General features: G+C 44.4%; 1 protein-coding gene across 3 annotated transcripts; it reads right to left on the bottom strand.

Annotated features, from left to right (window-relative positions):
* Positions 1–80: 80 nt before the first annotated feature.
* Positions 81–15,285, bottom strand: ankle2 (ankyrin repeat and LEM domain containing 2). 3 transcript variants are annotated; one of them, XM_042102041.1, is made up of 13 exons: positions 15,155–15,285; positions 13,075–13,530; positions 10,865–11,056; positions 10,490–10,683; positions 9,940–10,128; positions 9,570–9,692; positions 9,367–9,430; positions 9,099–9,268; positions 5,210–5,316; positions 4,764–4,954; positions 3,379–4,273; positions 3,133–3,264; positions 81–2,326 (listed from the first exon to the last, which is right to left on the bottom strand). In XM_042102041.1, exons 2-13 carry the CDS (start codon positions 13,517–13,519, stop codon positions 2,110–2,112), a joined length of 2,919 nt encoding a protein of 972 aa, XP_041957975.1. In that variant the 5' UTR covers positions 13,520–13,530; positions 15,155–15,285; the 3' UTR covers positions 81–2,109. The 3 variants fall into 3 exon arrangements, with proteins under 3 accessions (XP_041957975.1, XP_041957974.1, XP_041957973.1); XM_042102040.1 differs by having other exon boundaries at positions 15,116–15,189; XM_042102039.1 differs by lacking the exon at positions 15,155–15,285 and adding an exon at positions 14,177–15,084.
* Positions 15,286–15,435: the final 150 nt, after the last annotated feature.

The raw sequence follows: 15,435 nt of genomic DNA, 5'->3' as shown, positions 1-15,435 counted from the left end.
CATTTGTGTTTTGCACAAGGCATTAGCTCCAAAGCCCATTTACAACTCAGTTCTAAGATACCACATGAAGGAGCTCAAAATGGTGTTCACTGTTTTATTCGTTCCTCAGAAGTACATCAAATACTTTCCTTTGACATATACAGTAATAAAATTGGACTAAAAATGCATGCAATGGGGAAGCCAGATCAAAAATAATCAAAATATCAACAATTAAACAGCAAATCCAATGCACCACAATGTTGGCACTACGAAGCCTTTAACCAAAAAAAATGGAGTAAGGCTGGCATTAATGTACTGTATTAGCATACTAAATTGTAAACGTTTTTTACAATCTTATGTAAGAGGTATTCAAATGCTGCATAAAACCAGTGCTACTATACTTTATTCAAATTGGGCTGTTGTCAAAAATTATGAAACCTTGATGTCATCAGTGCAACCTGAACACTGTGAAACAACTGGGTTTGCCACACATGGTCATACTAAAAAGGCACTAAGAAAGCTGAATGAAGCAGGGAGCAAAATTCCAGGCTGTCACCACATTGAGTAGCAGGGAGGGTGGGACAGAGGGTGAGTAGTACACAATCTTCAAAATGAGACCTTTTTTGTAAAGTGGGCTCAGGAAAGGGGCTTGGGGGGAAAATCCAGGGTCCCCTACTGCTAAACAGAGTAAAAGTCAAAGTGAAAGGTACATTTTGAGCCACTGGGTCAAAAGCATAGCAGAAAACGAATATCTCATTGAGAGTGGCACGTTTCAAATGTGCTAGTATTTGTTATCCCAAATGGTTTCCACATAAGAGCTGGTTAACAGAAGAAAATCTGTTAGTTTGACCCCCAGGTGATGAGGCAAAGGGTAGGTAAGGGCAATTAAAAAAAAAGACATTGACTTGACATTTGGAAAATTCCACATTCTTAATTAATGCTGACAAATGATCTGCCCATCTCTGGTGCTAACACTGATGTTGAGAGGCAGTACAAACCAGACCTGATTTCATACCCTGTGCTAACATTTTGTTCAGTTTTATTAATAAATCTTAAGAAAAGACTACAGATACCTCACTCAAATTCACAACACCACAACTTACACCACTGACCAAGATCAACAAGTTAGGTCCCACGTGACCATAGGATACAGAAGGTGCGGTTTGGACCCCCCCCCCCATCTCTAGAAATGCACCATTCAGTTGAAATATCAAAGTTTGGTTGTTGATATGTTCAGACAGTTGTGCAGTTTTGTTGGAACATTCATTCATATTATAGAGATGTTAAGAGACAATTCAGTAACCTGCAATGTACAGCCCACAAACATCAGAAAGGTAAGAGACATCATGAGGATGGCTTTTGTGTGTCACTGAGAAACTGTACTTATAAAGTGACATGGCTGCAGCTTGGTGCATGGCATAATAACTGTGTGAACGAAAACATTCAGGTATCTACAAAAATTAACACATTTATTGGATTTAAAAAATATGGACAGGGAGGCATTGGTAAAACACGATTGGCTGATTCTGGACATGGTGTGGCAAATTCTGACTGGAGGCTGTCCCTCATCTCAGAAAAATTAAGGCAATTCTCAAATTCATGAACTTAAAAACAGGAACTGGCAGTCATTTACACAGATAAACAAAACAAAAACAATTTTTATCATTTTGTGCTACGTAAGAGATATACCAAAAATAATTTCACACTTTTTTCTCCTCACATTAAGCTTAAATTTTTACAAACTATTTTCAAGCAATGGGTCCGCACAAGGATTTACATTGGATGTTTTGAATGCAACCCATTTCTTTTTTTTCTCTCCATTATTAAACAATAAAATCTTTTCTTTTTTTTTAGCGAGGACACAAGTGCATGTCACCATGTTCTATAAATAATATTATTACTGTCATTTTTGACAAAGCTCACACTCATACATACACTGTAAAGAGACTAGTTTGAAAAAATTCTGAACATACATCCAAAAAAATCTGTACATCACATGTCGGAGTACCACATCGTTAATACAAACCCTCAAGACACTTGTGCATATTTCTGATGTGATTGAATCCATTATGCAGTCACCCGGGTTGGCGAGGTGTGCAGCACGGGGGGAGGGGGGCTGGCAGGTGCATCTTAAATTGGGGGGTCGCTGAAGTGCTTGAGGCGAAGGCGCTGGATGAAGCTGGCGTGTGCTGGACTGTAGCGGCCGGGGCTGCCGAAGTCGGGCGACCCCGGCGTGTACCGGGAAGGGCTGCAGCGGCTGAGGGGGGAGGCCAGACTGCTCACGGGGGAGCCCGGGGTGAACGTCTGGACCTTAGGAGGCCGCCGCACGAAGGCTGGGGTCGGCCACCTGTAAAAAGGCACACAGGCAGGTAGGTAGGCACACACGCACACACACACACACACACACACACACACACACATAATTCATTTATTTGGGATGACCAATACTGATTACAACAACACAGCATTCCAAATATTAATTAAAGAGCTCATTTGTGTCTCACACAGCAACACAAACAGTGTGCAAGTGCTTACAGCTTTACAGGTAAATCAGGATAAATACATATTATCAGGGGTAGAGATGGCACCGCCTTCTCCATACATGCAGACTGCCTATGATGGCTGACACAGAGCAGTATTTGGCTATTTGCTTAGATTTTGTCTTGTTAAGTCCAGTAATTTGCAATCCTCTAACACAGAGTCTATGAACATGTCCAAGGGTACCATAAATAAGTACAACCATTTTTGTGCTATAACCACCTACTGAAAGAGCATGAGTTAATGGCTGGTATTTAAAAAAACATTTCTGAGAAACACAGGTCCATGTACATGTCAAAGCAACAACCCACTTCCAGAATCACAATAGTTTTTAAAAGATCATCAACAACAACGTCAGAAGTGTTTGGAGAGTCTCTGAGAACACACACACACACACACACACACACACAAATAAATGGCTGCTTTTGGATTTAAACAAATGGTTGAGAAACTAACGCAGGAAACAGACACCAAGGTGTGTGTTAATTAACACTTAAGAATTAGAAACTCAACCCAGATCTATACTGAACTAAATCTACAGTACTTGCTCATCCTGTCATTTTGATTGCACAAAATGTTTACATACAGAGAGATTATAAGGACTTTGGTACACACCTTTGCATCTCAGTGGGGGAGTATGTTTGCATTGTGCTCTTCCATTTGTAAATGCTGGGGTATTTCAGGGGATCAACATCTATGGCTTCTACTGCAGACAGTACTTCTCTGTCCAGCTTGGTTGGCGAATCCCTAAGAAAAGCACCAGAATCAGCTTACATTGGCTCAGCACATACATCTCAGGTTATACCACAACATTAAAACTTGAAAGTTGTCCAACTATCTTCAAGAACATAATTCACTTACCCTTCAATGAAAAGACATTTTTTAAAGCGGGGCGGCGTCCTTAATATAAAGTCAGGGGAATCCAGAGATCTGTAGGAGCCAGATGACCCTGAGCTGCTCATATCTCGGCCCCCGTGGTCCCAAGACTTGGACCTGGAGCAGAGAGTGCGCTCAACCACGGGCCCCCTAGTCCTCTGACCCCCACCCTCCAGGCTCTCCTCAGCCGACACGTACTCGTCCGACCCCGAGCTAACCCGGTCCTCCAGCCTCCGGTCACCTTCGTCCAGCCCGTCCCCCTTGCCCCCGCTCAGCCCCTTCCACGAGCCGCAGTCACGCTCCGAGCAGCTCACCGAGAACACCGAGTCCTCGCCTGCGCCCAGCGACAGGCGGCCCACGCTGGAGATTAGCTCGGCCGCCGGCAAGTACGAGTCCCTCAGGAGTCCGTCCTTCTGCCGGGAGCTTTCGCCACTGCGTCGCCGCTCCCGGGGCTGCCGCTCCATCTCGTCCAGTAGTGTCATGCGCTCAAACTCCACCATCAGGTTGGACATGGGGGACAGCAGGCAGGCAGAGGAGGACGACAGGCCGCGAGGGGAGCCCTTGTCCCCGTTCTGAGTCCGGTCGGCGCTGGTGCCAGAGGGGGGCGGACACAGGCCGTTCCTGCTGGCGGACGAGAGCAGGCTCTTGTCGGAGGCGCAGAGGAGGTCATGCTCGGCGGCCGTCTCGATGAGGTCGGCGCTCCGTGACACAGGCAGGATGTGGAACTCACGGCCGCCCACTGCCCCCTTCAGGTTGTCCTTGGAGCAGACGCTGGTGAGGGCGGCGTTCTGCCGGTTCTTCATCTCCTCCAGGCTCAGGTCATCGCCCTCGTCCAGGAAAGCACCAACCGAGATGGAGTTGCAGAACTTTTTTGGCTTGCCTGTATAACAGAAGGAGAGAATGAATTGAACTTTCAACAATGACTACTGAGATCTGAATACATTTACATGACCAGTAAAATCAAGTATTTTTGTCCAAGATGGGACACTGGAGAAAACTTTGATTTTGAGTGCATTAAGCGCAGATTGTATTGGCTTTCCTTCCAAAGCTTTCGCACAAGATTCTTCTCTCATTTGTTTTTTCAGCGCTACACTCTGGGGGCATGCACATGAGACATGCCCCCAGAGTGTAGCGCTGTAGCTGCCTGGTTCAGTTAGCTGCTGGCTCTAGCAATTCGAGCTAGTTAAAACCGATTGTTTTTGTTTTGTTTTCCGTATCGACAGTACTCTGTGACCTCGACAAACGGAGATCTACGTGAAAACCCGGATTTCTCCTTTAAACGTGTTGTGACAGCACTCCACATGTTAAGCACCACAGAGGCTCACCAAGAGCAGGTCCTTTCGATTCAAAAAAGCATTCTACTCGTTTACCTGGTGATGGAGTTCTGAACCTGTTGCTGGTCTCGTTTTCTCCGGTCTCTCGGTGGGCACGCTCACTGAAGTCTTTCTTGCTCAGGTGCTCCTCCAACTTTCGGAGACCCTCTGCAGACGACAGGTCGACAAAGGAGTCCAAGAACTCCCAGTACTCAGCCCAGGGATGGCCCAATTCATGGGCAAGATTTCTGGAAACAAACAGATCATACAGACTGTCAGAGTCAGAGGCAAGAGCAACAATGTTTGTCTCAGTAGCTTTTCCTGGGTGTGTGTGCCAATGGTGCATTAGAACAAGACTAGGGCTGTGTTCTAATTTGCATACTTCTGTACTAACAATACCTAATATGAGTGCAGACATGCATTCACTTGTGCACTATTATTAGGTATTGTAAGAGTACAGAAGTATGCAAATTGGAACATAGGGTAGGTTCTCCATCCTGTACCTGCCCACTCTCTCGGCTCCTCGGTCGGGATCAGACTTTAGGATGTGGTGGAAGTGTACAGCACGATCTCTGGGGGGCGTCTTCCATGCTCTGCGGAATTCGTCGGCCTGAGGGGGGGGGGGGGGGGGTTGGGGGTTAAATTTGATCATACAGAATATAACCAGAGATGCACCACACTGTTAACAGGCTCACTTCAAGAAGTATTGAGTGCAAAATGCTGGCTTTTTGCAACACAACCGTGAACAGTATTGCTAACCAATATCATTAGGACTAGAATAGTCCTAGTTGAAATTCAAATTTGATGATATTCTACTATTTTATAGCAATTGTGTTTCTCTTATTTCTGACCTACACAGGAACGGTGGTAAATTCCTTGTGCTTTAGGTAGGGGACTTCCCACAGTGACAAATCAACAGCCAAGCGTTTCACACATTGCACAGCATGACACAGCATGACAAGAGATTGACTGACAATGCACAATTGATTTGTGGCAGTTGCAAATGCGCCGCATGTCACACCCGGGATCCGTACAGGCCCTTTCATGGTACAACTTGTGGTGCCACAGAAGTCAATCAACAACCAAGCCTCTGTAAAACAGTCGTGGATCTGCTCAAGGTTTCTTCGTATATGTATCTCCAATCTAGGGAGTTTTTCCTCGCCCCTGTTGCCCATGGGCCTCTTTTCTTTTCTCTGATTGTCTAACACTCTGTAAAGCGCCATGAGACATGTGTAATGTTTTGGCGCTCTATAAGTGAAATTAAATTGAAAAGTGAATTGACAACAGGATGCAAGATAAAACACTCATAACCAACAGGTTTCAGGCAGCCACAAACGCGCCGCGTGTTGTACCCGTAAAGGCTCTCCTTTGCGATGCAGTTGTAGGCTACATCAACGTGTCTCTTGCCATTCCCTTCATGTGTTCTATCACAATGCTGTCTGCCCTCATGGACAGTAGCTCCGTGATGTCTGCATCTTTCCAGGATTTTCTGGACAGCACTATGCCACTCCATCATAACACTGGCATTTAAGTCAGATTTAACCACATGGATGCACGAAAGAAACGTCACCGACACGCCCTCTCACTAGGTGTTAATTTTAACCGCATGTTCTACGCTTCGTTCAGACACAGCACAATTACATAATGTCCGGAGGAAATACTGGGGGGGGGTAGTGGAACAACCGGCTAAATTCGGACTTCCATATGACCGTTTATGTCGTTCAGATATACGGCCCCACCGTTTAACATCCGCAGAACCTCCGGTCTTACAAGTATGTCTGAAAGCGCTTTATGTTTGCCAGCCCCTTGCTTCTGCTACCCGTACTTTCAGTACCAGTTCTTTTTTTCATAGAATTCCTCCATCACATCTGCAGAGGGGAACAGTTAGCTCAATAAAGTCAGCGATGTGCTCACATTCAGAATACAACACCGCATCTGGTCTCAAAATAGTCACATCAATACAATGTGGAACTTGCAGTTGCTTTTCAACATCCACCAGGAGTTTCCAATTCAGTGCTTTGCCCCATTTTCCTGTAGTGCTTGTATTTGCCCAATGCCCACTTTTCTGTCCCTCTTGCACAAAACAATTTCTTCTATCCCTGTCGCTAACCGGCAAAGAGTTAATCTCAAAAACTCTCTGATTCTCAAGCATATATATGCCAGTGGTTTTAAAACCTGATTATGTCTCCAGGTGTAGTGACCCTGGGTCAGAATATGCTTTAAAAGAGCCATGGCCCACACATAGCTTGCTGCTTCCATCTTCACTAGGTTCTGTGGAGTAGGAAGAACATCATATGTGGCTCCTACAATGAATTTAAAACGGTTAGCATCCTTGGCCTATAGTTCTCTCCAGCTGATCTCAACGTCTCATCAGTTCATCCATTGCCCTTGTTTCGCTTGAAACACTGTCTAGCTTTCCCCTTCTTGCTCGCGAAGAGAGTCGGTTACCATCTGTCTTTTCTCCTGTGCTGTAGCCAGGGCTCGAAATTAACTTTTTTTCTCAGTGTCCCGAATTCTACTTGGCACTGTCCCGGACTTAAACACCAGTGTCCCAAATTCAAGTTCTTGTTTTTTCCCATTCTACATAATAAACAGCATAATAATCAGTAACTTGCATCACTTAATTAACTCGTTCTGGTCCACCATGTCAGTTCTGAACAATTTATTAAACACCATTTCATTAATCATCTGCTGTTTCACACAACACTCATTTTCAGAGATTGCGCTTTTGGCTCTTTTTTGAGGTTGCACTAGACATTCATTGTCCATCGTTTTGACGGACAGGGTTGTAAAACATTCCGTCAATAATCTATTTTCACGTGTCTTTAATTTCAATGTCAGTTTGGTGTGATGTCATGGCCACAGATCTCAGTGAAAACAATAAGTAGCCTAGCGTGGGAAATTACCACAAAGCTGTCAGATAGGCTAGCCTACTCTCCTGCCACGCCCTCACCCTCAAATGCGTTCCCAATTAAATGAATTAGCAAAACGTAGTTAGAATATGTATCTCGATGTAACAAGCTGTTTTGACATTGTAAACGTTCTCTAAGAAGAGTGTAAAGCAGTTTGCAGTAGCCTAAAGTTAACCACAACGTCGTCTATTGCTGGAAAAAATAGCGAGCGGCCTATTTTAATAATTTGATAAACTAATAAATGCTTGGCGGGCCGGATTAAAGTGCGTGGCGGGCCGCAGTTTGGACACCCCTTAGAACTGCCACAGCGAAATGTCAAATGCTAACTTAAATAACTGTTTTCATTGTTATAGGCTACCTTGCAACACTATCGTTGTCAAATCGCAGTTGCAGTAGGCTATTTAGCTCAGCATGATATTGGTGACGTTTGTCTGTCAATGACAGAAAACACGTACCGTTTTAGTCAGAGAGGACTGGCATCTCGTTTTTTTTTTTTAGAACACCAGTGTAACCTTAGGCCTACACTATCAGTCAAAAATGTTCACAATGTCATGAAAACAAATGCCATTTACCTGCCTGCTAGTTAGGTAAGTTAACCTCTATATCGGAAAGTGACCCATTAGGCCTACCGCCCTTGCCCTATTTTTGTGTCGGCCTATAAGTCACAATATTCATTTAACCAATACGGCAGATTCCTAAGGAAACGCAAGCACCCAGCCCATTTGGGTATCTTACTATATTTGTACCAAAAATAACATTGTAGCCTACAGTGATTTGAAGAGCAGTAGCCTAAACAGTGTTGTAAGGCTGCGTGTACAAAACCGCTTCTTTACAGATCAGCTGGCTAACGCTGCTTTTGCCAGCTGCCCGTCACGCCAGGTCAAATTTTGTATAGGTCAGATTCTGTATTTTATTCAGACAAGAAAGATACGTTTAGATTCCCATGTGAACAGTTTAGGGAAAAAGTACCTATTTTGAAATTTGCTTTGCCATTTTTTCTACTGTCCCAGAGTTGTCCCAGACATCATCTATTGTGTCCCGGAAGCATTTTTTATGGTCCCCGGGACGTCGGGACATCATTAATTTCGAGCCCAGCCTGTAGCCTTGCCCCATGCTTTCCAATAGGCACCAAGACCAAAACGAGCTCTTCCACTCCTCACCTGCCCAACAATATCCCTATGTTACAATGCACCTTGAGCATGTTTAACTGTATCCCGTGGATTCCACTTCTTCCATGTTTTCACTAGTGACTAGATCCTAAGACTGTGACAGTCATCTCCAGAAAGGTCTTGAACTCCTCCACCAAGCTGGTCACTGTTAACTCCAAAATTCCTTTTCCATATAATGCTACCATACTAAAACAACATGGCACCCTGAGCCATTTCCTAACTGCATTACCGGTACTAACAATTCTCTCAAATTCCTCCATCTTAGACCAAAGCTGTTACTTGATATAATGGCACAGTGAGAAAATTGTTACCTTTGATGGACTCAGAGGCCCAGCGTAGGCTTTGACCGCCATGACGGGGTCCATAGGACTTCTAGACAGCATGGAGGGTAAAGGCTCAGAGGGCTCAGGGGACCATGGAGTTCCAATCACCGGCTGGGAGGAGTTGTCCGTCGCCCTCAATAAGGGCACATAACAGCGATCTGGGTCGGGAGAGGGAGACACGCTCAACTTCCAGCAACAATAAGAAGTAAACAATCGTATGCTCAAAGCTTTTATTGCCGGGCAAAGGGGTCCGTACCTTCTAAATATTCACAAATCTTCTGCTTCACTTCTTGAGTTTTGTTTTTCCTTTCACATATGACCTGACAAAGACCCAACAACATAAACTGATTAGTCTGTGGTTGGTACAAAACAAAAAGACTGGAAAATGAAACATAAACATAACAATCATTTGCATAAACAAAACAAATCACAAACCACCATAGATAAACAGTCCCTTACATCGCATGGCTTCTGGTCATACTTGTTTCTGCAGTGTTTGTCAGTGTCAGGGTGGGAGCAGAGAACGTTCACCACCTCTGGGCAGCCAAACTTGCAGGCAAAGTGAAGTGGTGTCTCAAAGCCCTGAAATGCAACAGAAACAAAATATAACCAAATCTTTATCTTTTCTTAATGCAATGGAGAGATGAAGAAAACAGGTGTACAGAATAAGAGAGGACAGAAAGCATGGCAAGGAAAAAATTATAAAGAGGACAGAAAAAAATGAGAAGGCAGAGAGGTATGAAATGAAACAGACACAGACTAAGAAGAAATAATGTAGAGACATGCAGAGAAAGAGACGAGTCAAACATCTTGGTGTTGATGGACTCACGGCTTTGTCCGGAGTGTTGAGGTACAGGTCCACGATGTAGCGGATGCGTCTCCGCAGCATGTCCTCGTGGTCGTCGGGGTACATGAGACGCATGAACTCGGGGTTCTCCAGCGTGTCCAGCAGGAGCTGGGCCACCCCAGCCTGGTTCTCTTTAGCAGCCACGTGCATCACATTGTATCGGCAGCCCTCCTGTAGAACAAGGCCCACGATACAACACTAGTGTTAACACCTGGGGTGGGAGGGGGGTTTGGCTCTGTTTTTGGTTATTTGAGCCACCGAGATCTGACTGGGACGGCAAAGAGCCTAAACTGTATGGTGAATGGTGAACTGCAGTATGACACTGCAGTGACACAACTCCACTTTATTCCAGTTTGAATGGTCCTGTTTGTAGTCAGGTTGAATGCACCATTTTCAGCTAGTTCCTTTATATAAAAAAAATGTTATCTGACGTGTAAAACTTCTTTATCTCCACTTCTGCATTCCACCTCCAAAAAAGAAAATCTCTCTCCTGAGCCCCCTGACATCACTCTCTCACACACACACAGCTCACCTGCACCACAGTGGGATTATCCCCTGAGCCGATGAGATAGCGTGGATTGCTCCAGACCAGCTCAGCGAAGGCCACCTCGTCGCCCCTCTCCACGGCCTTGCGCAGCTTGGCAGTCAGGTCCTGTGTGCGCGGGCTCTTGAAACTGTTTGCCTTCTCCCTGTTGATCGTGTCCGTCTCCATCCCAGAGCTGTTGTCTATTGTAAGGGTTTAGTGGGAGAGAGAGGAGAAGCGTTCTTCTATAGTGTCGTTCCATATTCAGCCAAACTTTAACAAGCCACCATGGACAACTGATGGTATTTTGTCAATGTGTGTCCCCAAATATGTAGTATGGCCTTTCAGGAACAACTGCACTGTGAACATCACCCCCTCACTCACCCTTAGCAAAGAGGCCTGGTTTGACAGGCGAGATGCATGGCATGGCTTTGCTGGGAGAGGGGTAGTAATCACAGACACCTTTGGCAAACTTCTCTGCATCCTCACGGCTGGTGAAGGCTTTGAATCGAGCCCCTTTCATCATCTTCACCACTTGCAGAGCTTCTTTCTTTTCACTGTACACATGTACTCTATCTTTAGAGGAGAGAAAAGAAACAGAAAGCAATTCAGCCAACAATCTATGGCCATAAACCTACAGCAACGGGCAGCATGAAAGCATTATTCATAGCCAACAATAGCTCAGCGTATTACAAGAACAGAGGCATTTTCATTTTCCTTTGGAAATTTTTAAAAGCGGTGAGACAAAAGCAGAATGTCGTTAATAATATGAAATGGGTTGAAAGACTGCACAGGGCACTCAATTAAAAAAAATCAACCAGACTAAATTATGAATTTACATAATTATAAAGCAACCAAAGAGGGGCCCCTTGCACAACAGAGCTCATAATCCCTTATTAAACTAATGTGTTAGGCCTCCTCTGCAACGGAACAGAAATAAAGTCTCGAAACGTCCACAGCGCGACCACAGAGGTCAGTGTGAATCTCAAACTATGCTAGGCACAGGCAGAGGCACAGACACTTCCAGCCACCATATCAGAGCAGCCAAGTAACCCAACACCCTTGTAGCACCTCTGAGGCCAAGATAACAGGTATTACAGCTGGGCTTTACTGCAGGATGTCCCAGCGTTGACTCTGGGTCAAGCTGTTCCCTGAGCTCTTCCTGAGACTAACATGCCACTCGACAACATTTTTTTTTAAAAAGTTGTTCTTTCCCACTAAATGTACTTTTAAACAAACAAACCATGTAAGGGAGGGAGATTGTACATCGTCCTAACACCTGAGTTTGTTTGAGGGCAAACACTGAACAGGAGTGTGAGGAACAACTTGCTGAATTTATCAAAAAGTGCACACAGCCTCCAATACAATATTACTGTCCTGACCCGTTTAATTTCCGTTTGAAATCTACATAAGTAACCTTGACAGGGATGAACCAACCGGCAAGAGCTTTATTCAGAATCACAAACTAAATCTTTCAACAAGCAGCCTATAACCGGTTGTAAGGATTAGGCTATATCCTATGTAAATGGCTGTAAACTCAACTCTGGCAACGAATAACCCTCCTGAGTAGACCATAATTAGAAAACTACACAACTGCCCAGGCATTGAGTTACTCAAGAACAAGAACAAGATAAATAGAGTTCCTCAAGAACAATAACAAGATAGATATTGAGTTCCTCTAGAACAAGAGTGAAGAAGCAGAGGTATACTGTAATAATGCAATCAACTAATGTCTCTATCTCTATGAAGGAAACATGGTACAACTTTAACACTTTGGGCACTAACTAATTAAATAAGGAACTATTCCAAAACTATAGATTTTCAGGTTCCAACTAACTACACATACCATTTTTGTCCTATGAAAATAACCAAATAATTAATTTCTCCATGTTCATATGCTGTAGATACCTCAAATATTGGTTCAACATTAACAAATCATTGTATTTGAAGATGAAAAAGAAAGCATTTTAAAAGTATACAAATCCAAGCACAAAGAAATTATGCAATCATAGGAATTGAACAAAAATATTTTACAGGTCTTCGGTCATTATTCATTATTTAGACAAACTTTGAGCAACTTGGAGCACCGGAGACCGGAAAACTCCACTGCAAAGTGCCGTCAACATTAACAAGTAAACGTGGGTTAACACTCTCAAAACTGTTGGCAATGTATACCGAAAGCTCCAAAATGTCAGACTGTTACTTTACTGACCCTTTTGAAATATGCCCCTACCTATACAATGGCCCTCCTGCCCTTGCCAAAATCTATACACGTCACTGTATTGCATCTCAGAGACTTTTAACACATTCACTGGCTTGGGGGTTACCGTAAAGACTGCTGACTCCATTAACTAGATCAGAAATCTGCTCCCTTAACCCAGGCCTCATTATCAGCATCTTTAATAATGCAGATATTCTGTAAATGATTGCCCATGCTTACACCTGCCATTTCAATCCACACACTAATATTCGTAGGGCTACCAGTAGCTGGCCACATATGATTCATTCGAACGGCACAGATTAGCAAGACTAAAATGGACCCATGTAGGATTGAATGAACCCAACCAGGAAATATGTAGTGAGGAGCATCATACCAGTCCTGACCAGCACATCCTCCCATGGTGGGCACACGCCATAGTAGAAGGATGGTGACACTTGTGTGGGCTTGGAGGGCGTCTGCCCATCAATTTGAGCCTCGTCGGCCCTGACGCAGCCCAGCACGGCCGTCTTCTCCGTCAGAGCCTCCTCCTCGGGTGGGTTGAGGCCCATGCCGTAGCCAAAGTCACCGTCCTCGCTGGCCTGTGGCTCTGTCGATGCTGATGGGTTGGAGGCCCCCGAATCAGGGTTGGAGGCCCCCGAATCAATGCCCGAGCCAGCGCTGGTGCTGCCATCTTCATTCACCAAAGCACGGGCCAGCTTCCTCTCAAAGATGGCGCGGGTGGTGGCTGTGATAGGGCCGCACTTGAGGTTGGCCTTGGCGAACTCGTCACGCAGCTCATCTGCGCTCAGGCCCTGCAGCCTGCTCAGGGTGGCCTCCATGCTGCAGCTACCTGATGGATGACAAATAGCACTGTGTGAGCCAACCAATCAAATCCAAAGGTAACTAATCAAACACTCTGAATTCACAGACTACAGCACTTGAGTATACAATCGATAAAGATTACAGAACTTTCATTCAATTACATTCTTTGTTAACGTCTATTCCATGTGCAACTTAAGTGTGCTATGCATGAGCAAATGGGCTGTGAAACATCTTGAATTCTGACATGCAAGGGGCATCCGAACCATAACACTAACTTATACCGGAGAAATGTCTCGCAGTTAAACTTGCAACTACAAAAAATAAACACACATCACAAAACACTGTCAGTAGTCTCTTGATGTCATATGCTGTGCAACCAGACCCATAAGCGAAGATGGCAAGCAACATACAATTTAGGAAGAAAAGCCAACTGTTTTAAATTTGGACGCACGATTTTAAACACCGACTTCCCTTACAATAATTCTCTTGTAAAAGGCTACACTATATATAGTGACTAAATATACATATTTTCCAATGTCACGCCCAAGTGGGATACACGACAGCTTTTGTGTTTTAATCATTCACCATTCCCTATGCCACGGTTCTATCACTGTTTCGACAACTCAAGTGGGCATGATGGCATCGGAAGGGTGCAATCGCATCGAGCCACTTACCAAAAATTACCGTTATATCCGCTGCTCATGCTGTATATAACGCTTTAATAAAACGTAAAATAAATGTTCAAACAGACACAATGCTAGGGATAGTCTGGAATGGTCTCATTGTTTACAAGCTTCGGCGCGCATGCTCAATGAGAAAGGGAGGGCTCAGTCGCACAGCTGAGCGAAACGAGCTGGACTTCCAGCCGAAGGAAGTGCTCAAAGGTGTTTCATCTACATTATCTTTGGTTTGTCCGGCCCACATCTTGGCCCATTACATGCACCTGCATTGCTAGAACTGTTGTTATAAAAACAGCACCTCACTATAAAAATCAAGGGAGGACCCTTTGGACCGGCTGATATGACACCACAGCAAGCCACCATGTAAAAAAGTCCTTAGGAGCAGGTTGCACGAACAGATAGCTAGGTCCACGAAAAGACACAATACTACTTAGAAAAAAATTCAAACACATGAGCAATTCGTATGTTCCTAAATGCCATGTAATTCAGCTGGATATTCAAAGAAACCACACTTAGCTATCCATGGTTGCTAGCTAAATCTGGCTAGCTTGCTATAAATAAGCAAGCAGACAGGGAGGGCCAACCGGTATGTTGTATTTCTCTCATGTCAGCTAGCATTATTAATTTATGTATAGAGCTAGGTAAGGGATATGAAATATCAGTCAGGTAATGCAGACCAACCGACAACTTGTCGCTAAATCAGCAGACCGTGTGACGTTATTATTTTCTCATCTAGTTAGCTAACTAGCTACAACTGAAGGAGCTAACGTACGCGTCGGTTGAGCACACCCAGCTAACTAACGCAAACAGTGGCAGTTAATGGCCACTGCAAACAGTTACTACATAACTACTTTCAGCAAAAATCGAACATTTCTCTGCCGCTAATACTTATCTATGGGCAAGGGGTGTAAAGTCACTGAAAATGAAAATTACTGTTTTAACTCGGTTCTAGCAGCGTGCTCATACGCCCACCTCCTCTCTGCTTCTCCACCTTCTTTCACCGCGACGCTTTCAAAATGTACTGAGAAAGGACCCTGTCGTGTAAGGTGTCATCAAACACTGCCTGTCAGAAAAAAATGGCGAGCCCAGATAACAGAACTAAGTCTCTGGTTCACAATCATTGATGCAACAGGGTGCTTACAAAGTAGATCCTTTCCTTATGAAACTAGGGCAAGCTGACTTGGAATAAATAGCAAGATGCCCTAGACCTACCCGTATCCATTCTCAAACAGTAGGCTAAGCATGGTCATACA

The sequence above is a fragment of the Alosa sapidissima genome, chromosome 8, assembly GCF_018492685.1.
Source record: "Alosa sapidissima isolate fAloSap1 chromosome 8, fAloSap1.pri, whole genome shotgun sequence".
Classification (NCBI taxonomy): Eukaryota; Metazoa; Chordata; class Actinopteri; order Clupeiformes; family Clupeidae; genus Alosa; species Alosa sapidissima.
This window is presented reverse-complemented; position numbering and strand designations above follow the sequence as displayed.

What these genes read in the sequence shown, in the direction of transcription:
- ankle2 (XM_042102041.1), bottom strand. Translation starts at nt 13,519, where the DNA reads ATGGAGGCCACCCTGAGCAGGCTGCAGGGCCTGAGCGCAGATGAGCTG. An exon ending in ATGACCAGAAGCCATGCGAT is followed by an intron (nt 9,431 to 9,569) that starts GTAAGGGACTGT and finishes GGTCTTTGTCAG; the next exon opens with GTCATATGTGAAAGGAAAAA. An exon ending in AAATGTCTTTTCATTGAAGG is followed by an intron (nt 3,265 to 3,378) that starts GTAAGTGAATTA and finishes TGCTTTTCTTAG; the next exon opens with GGATTCGCCAACCAAGCTGG.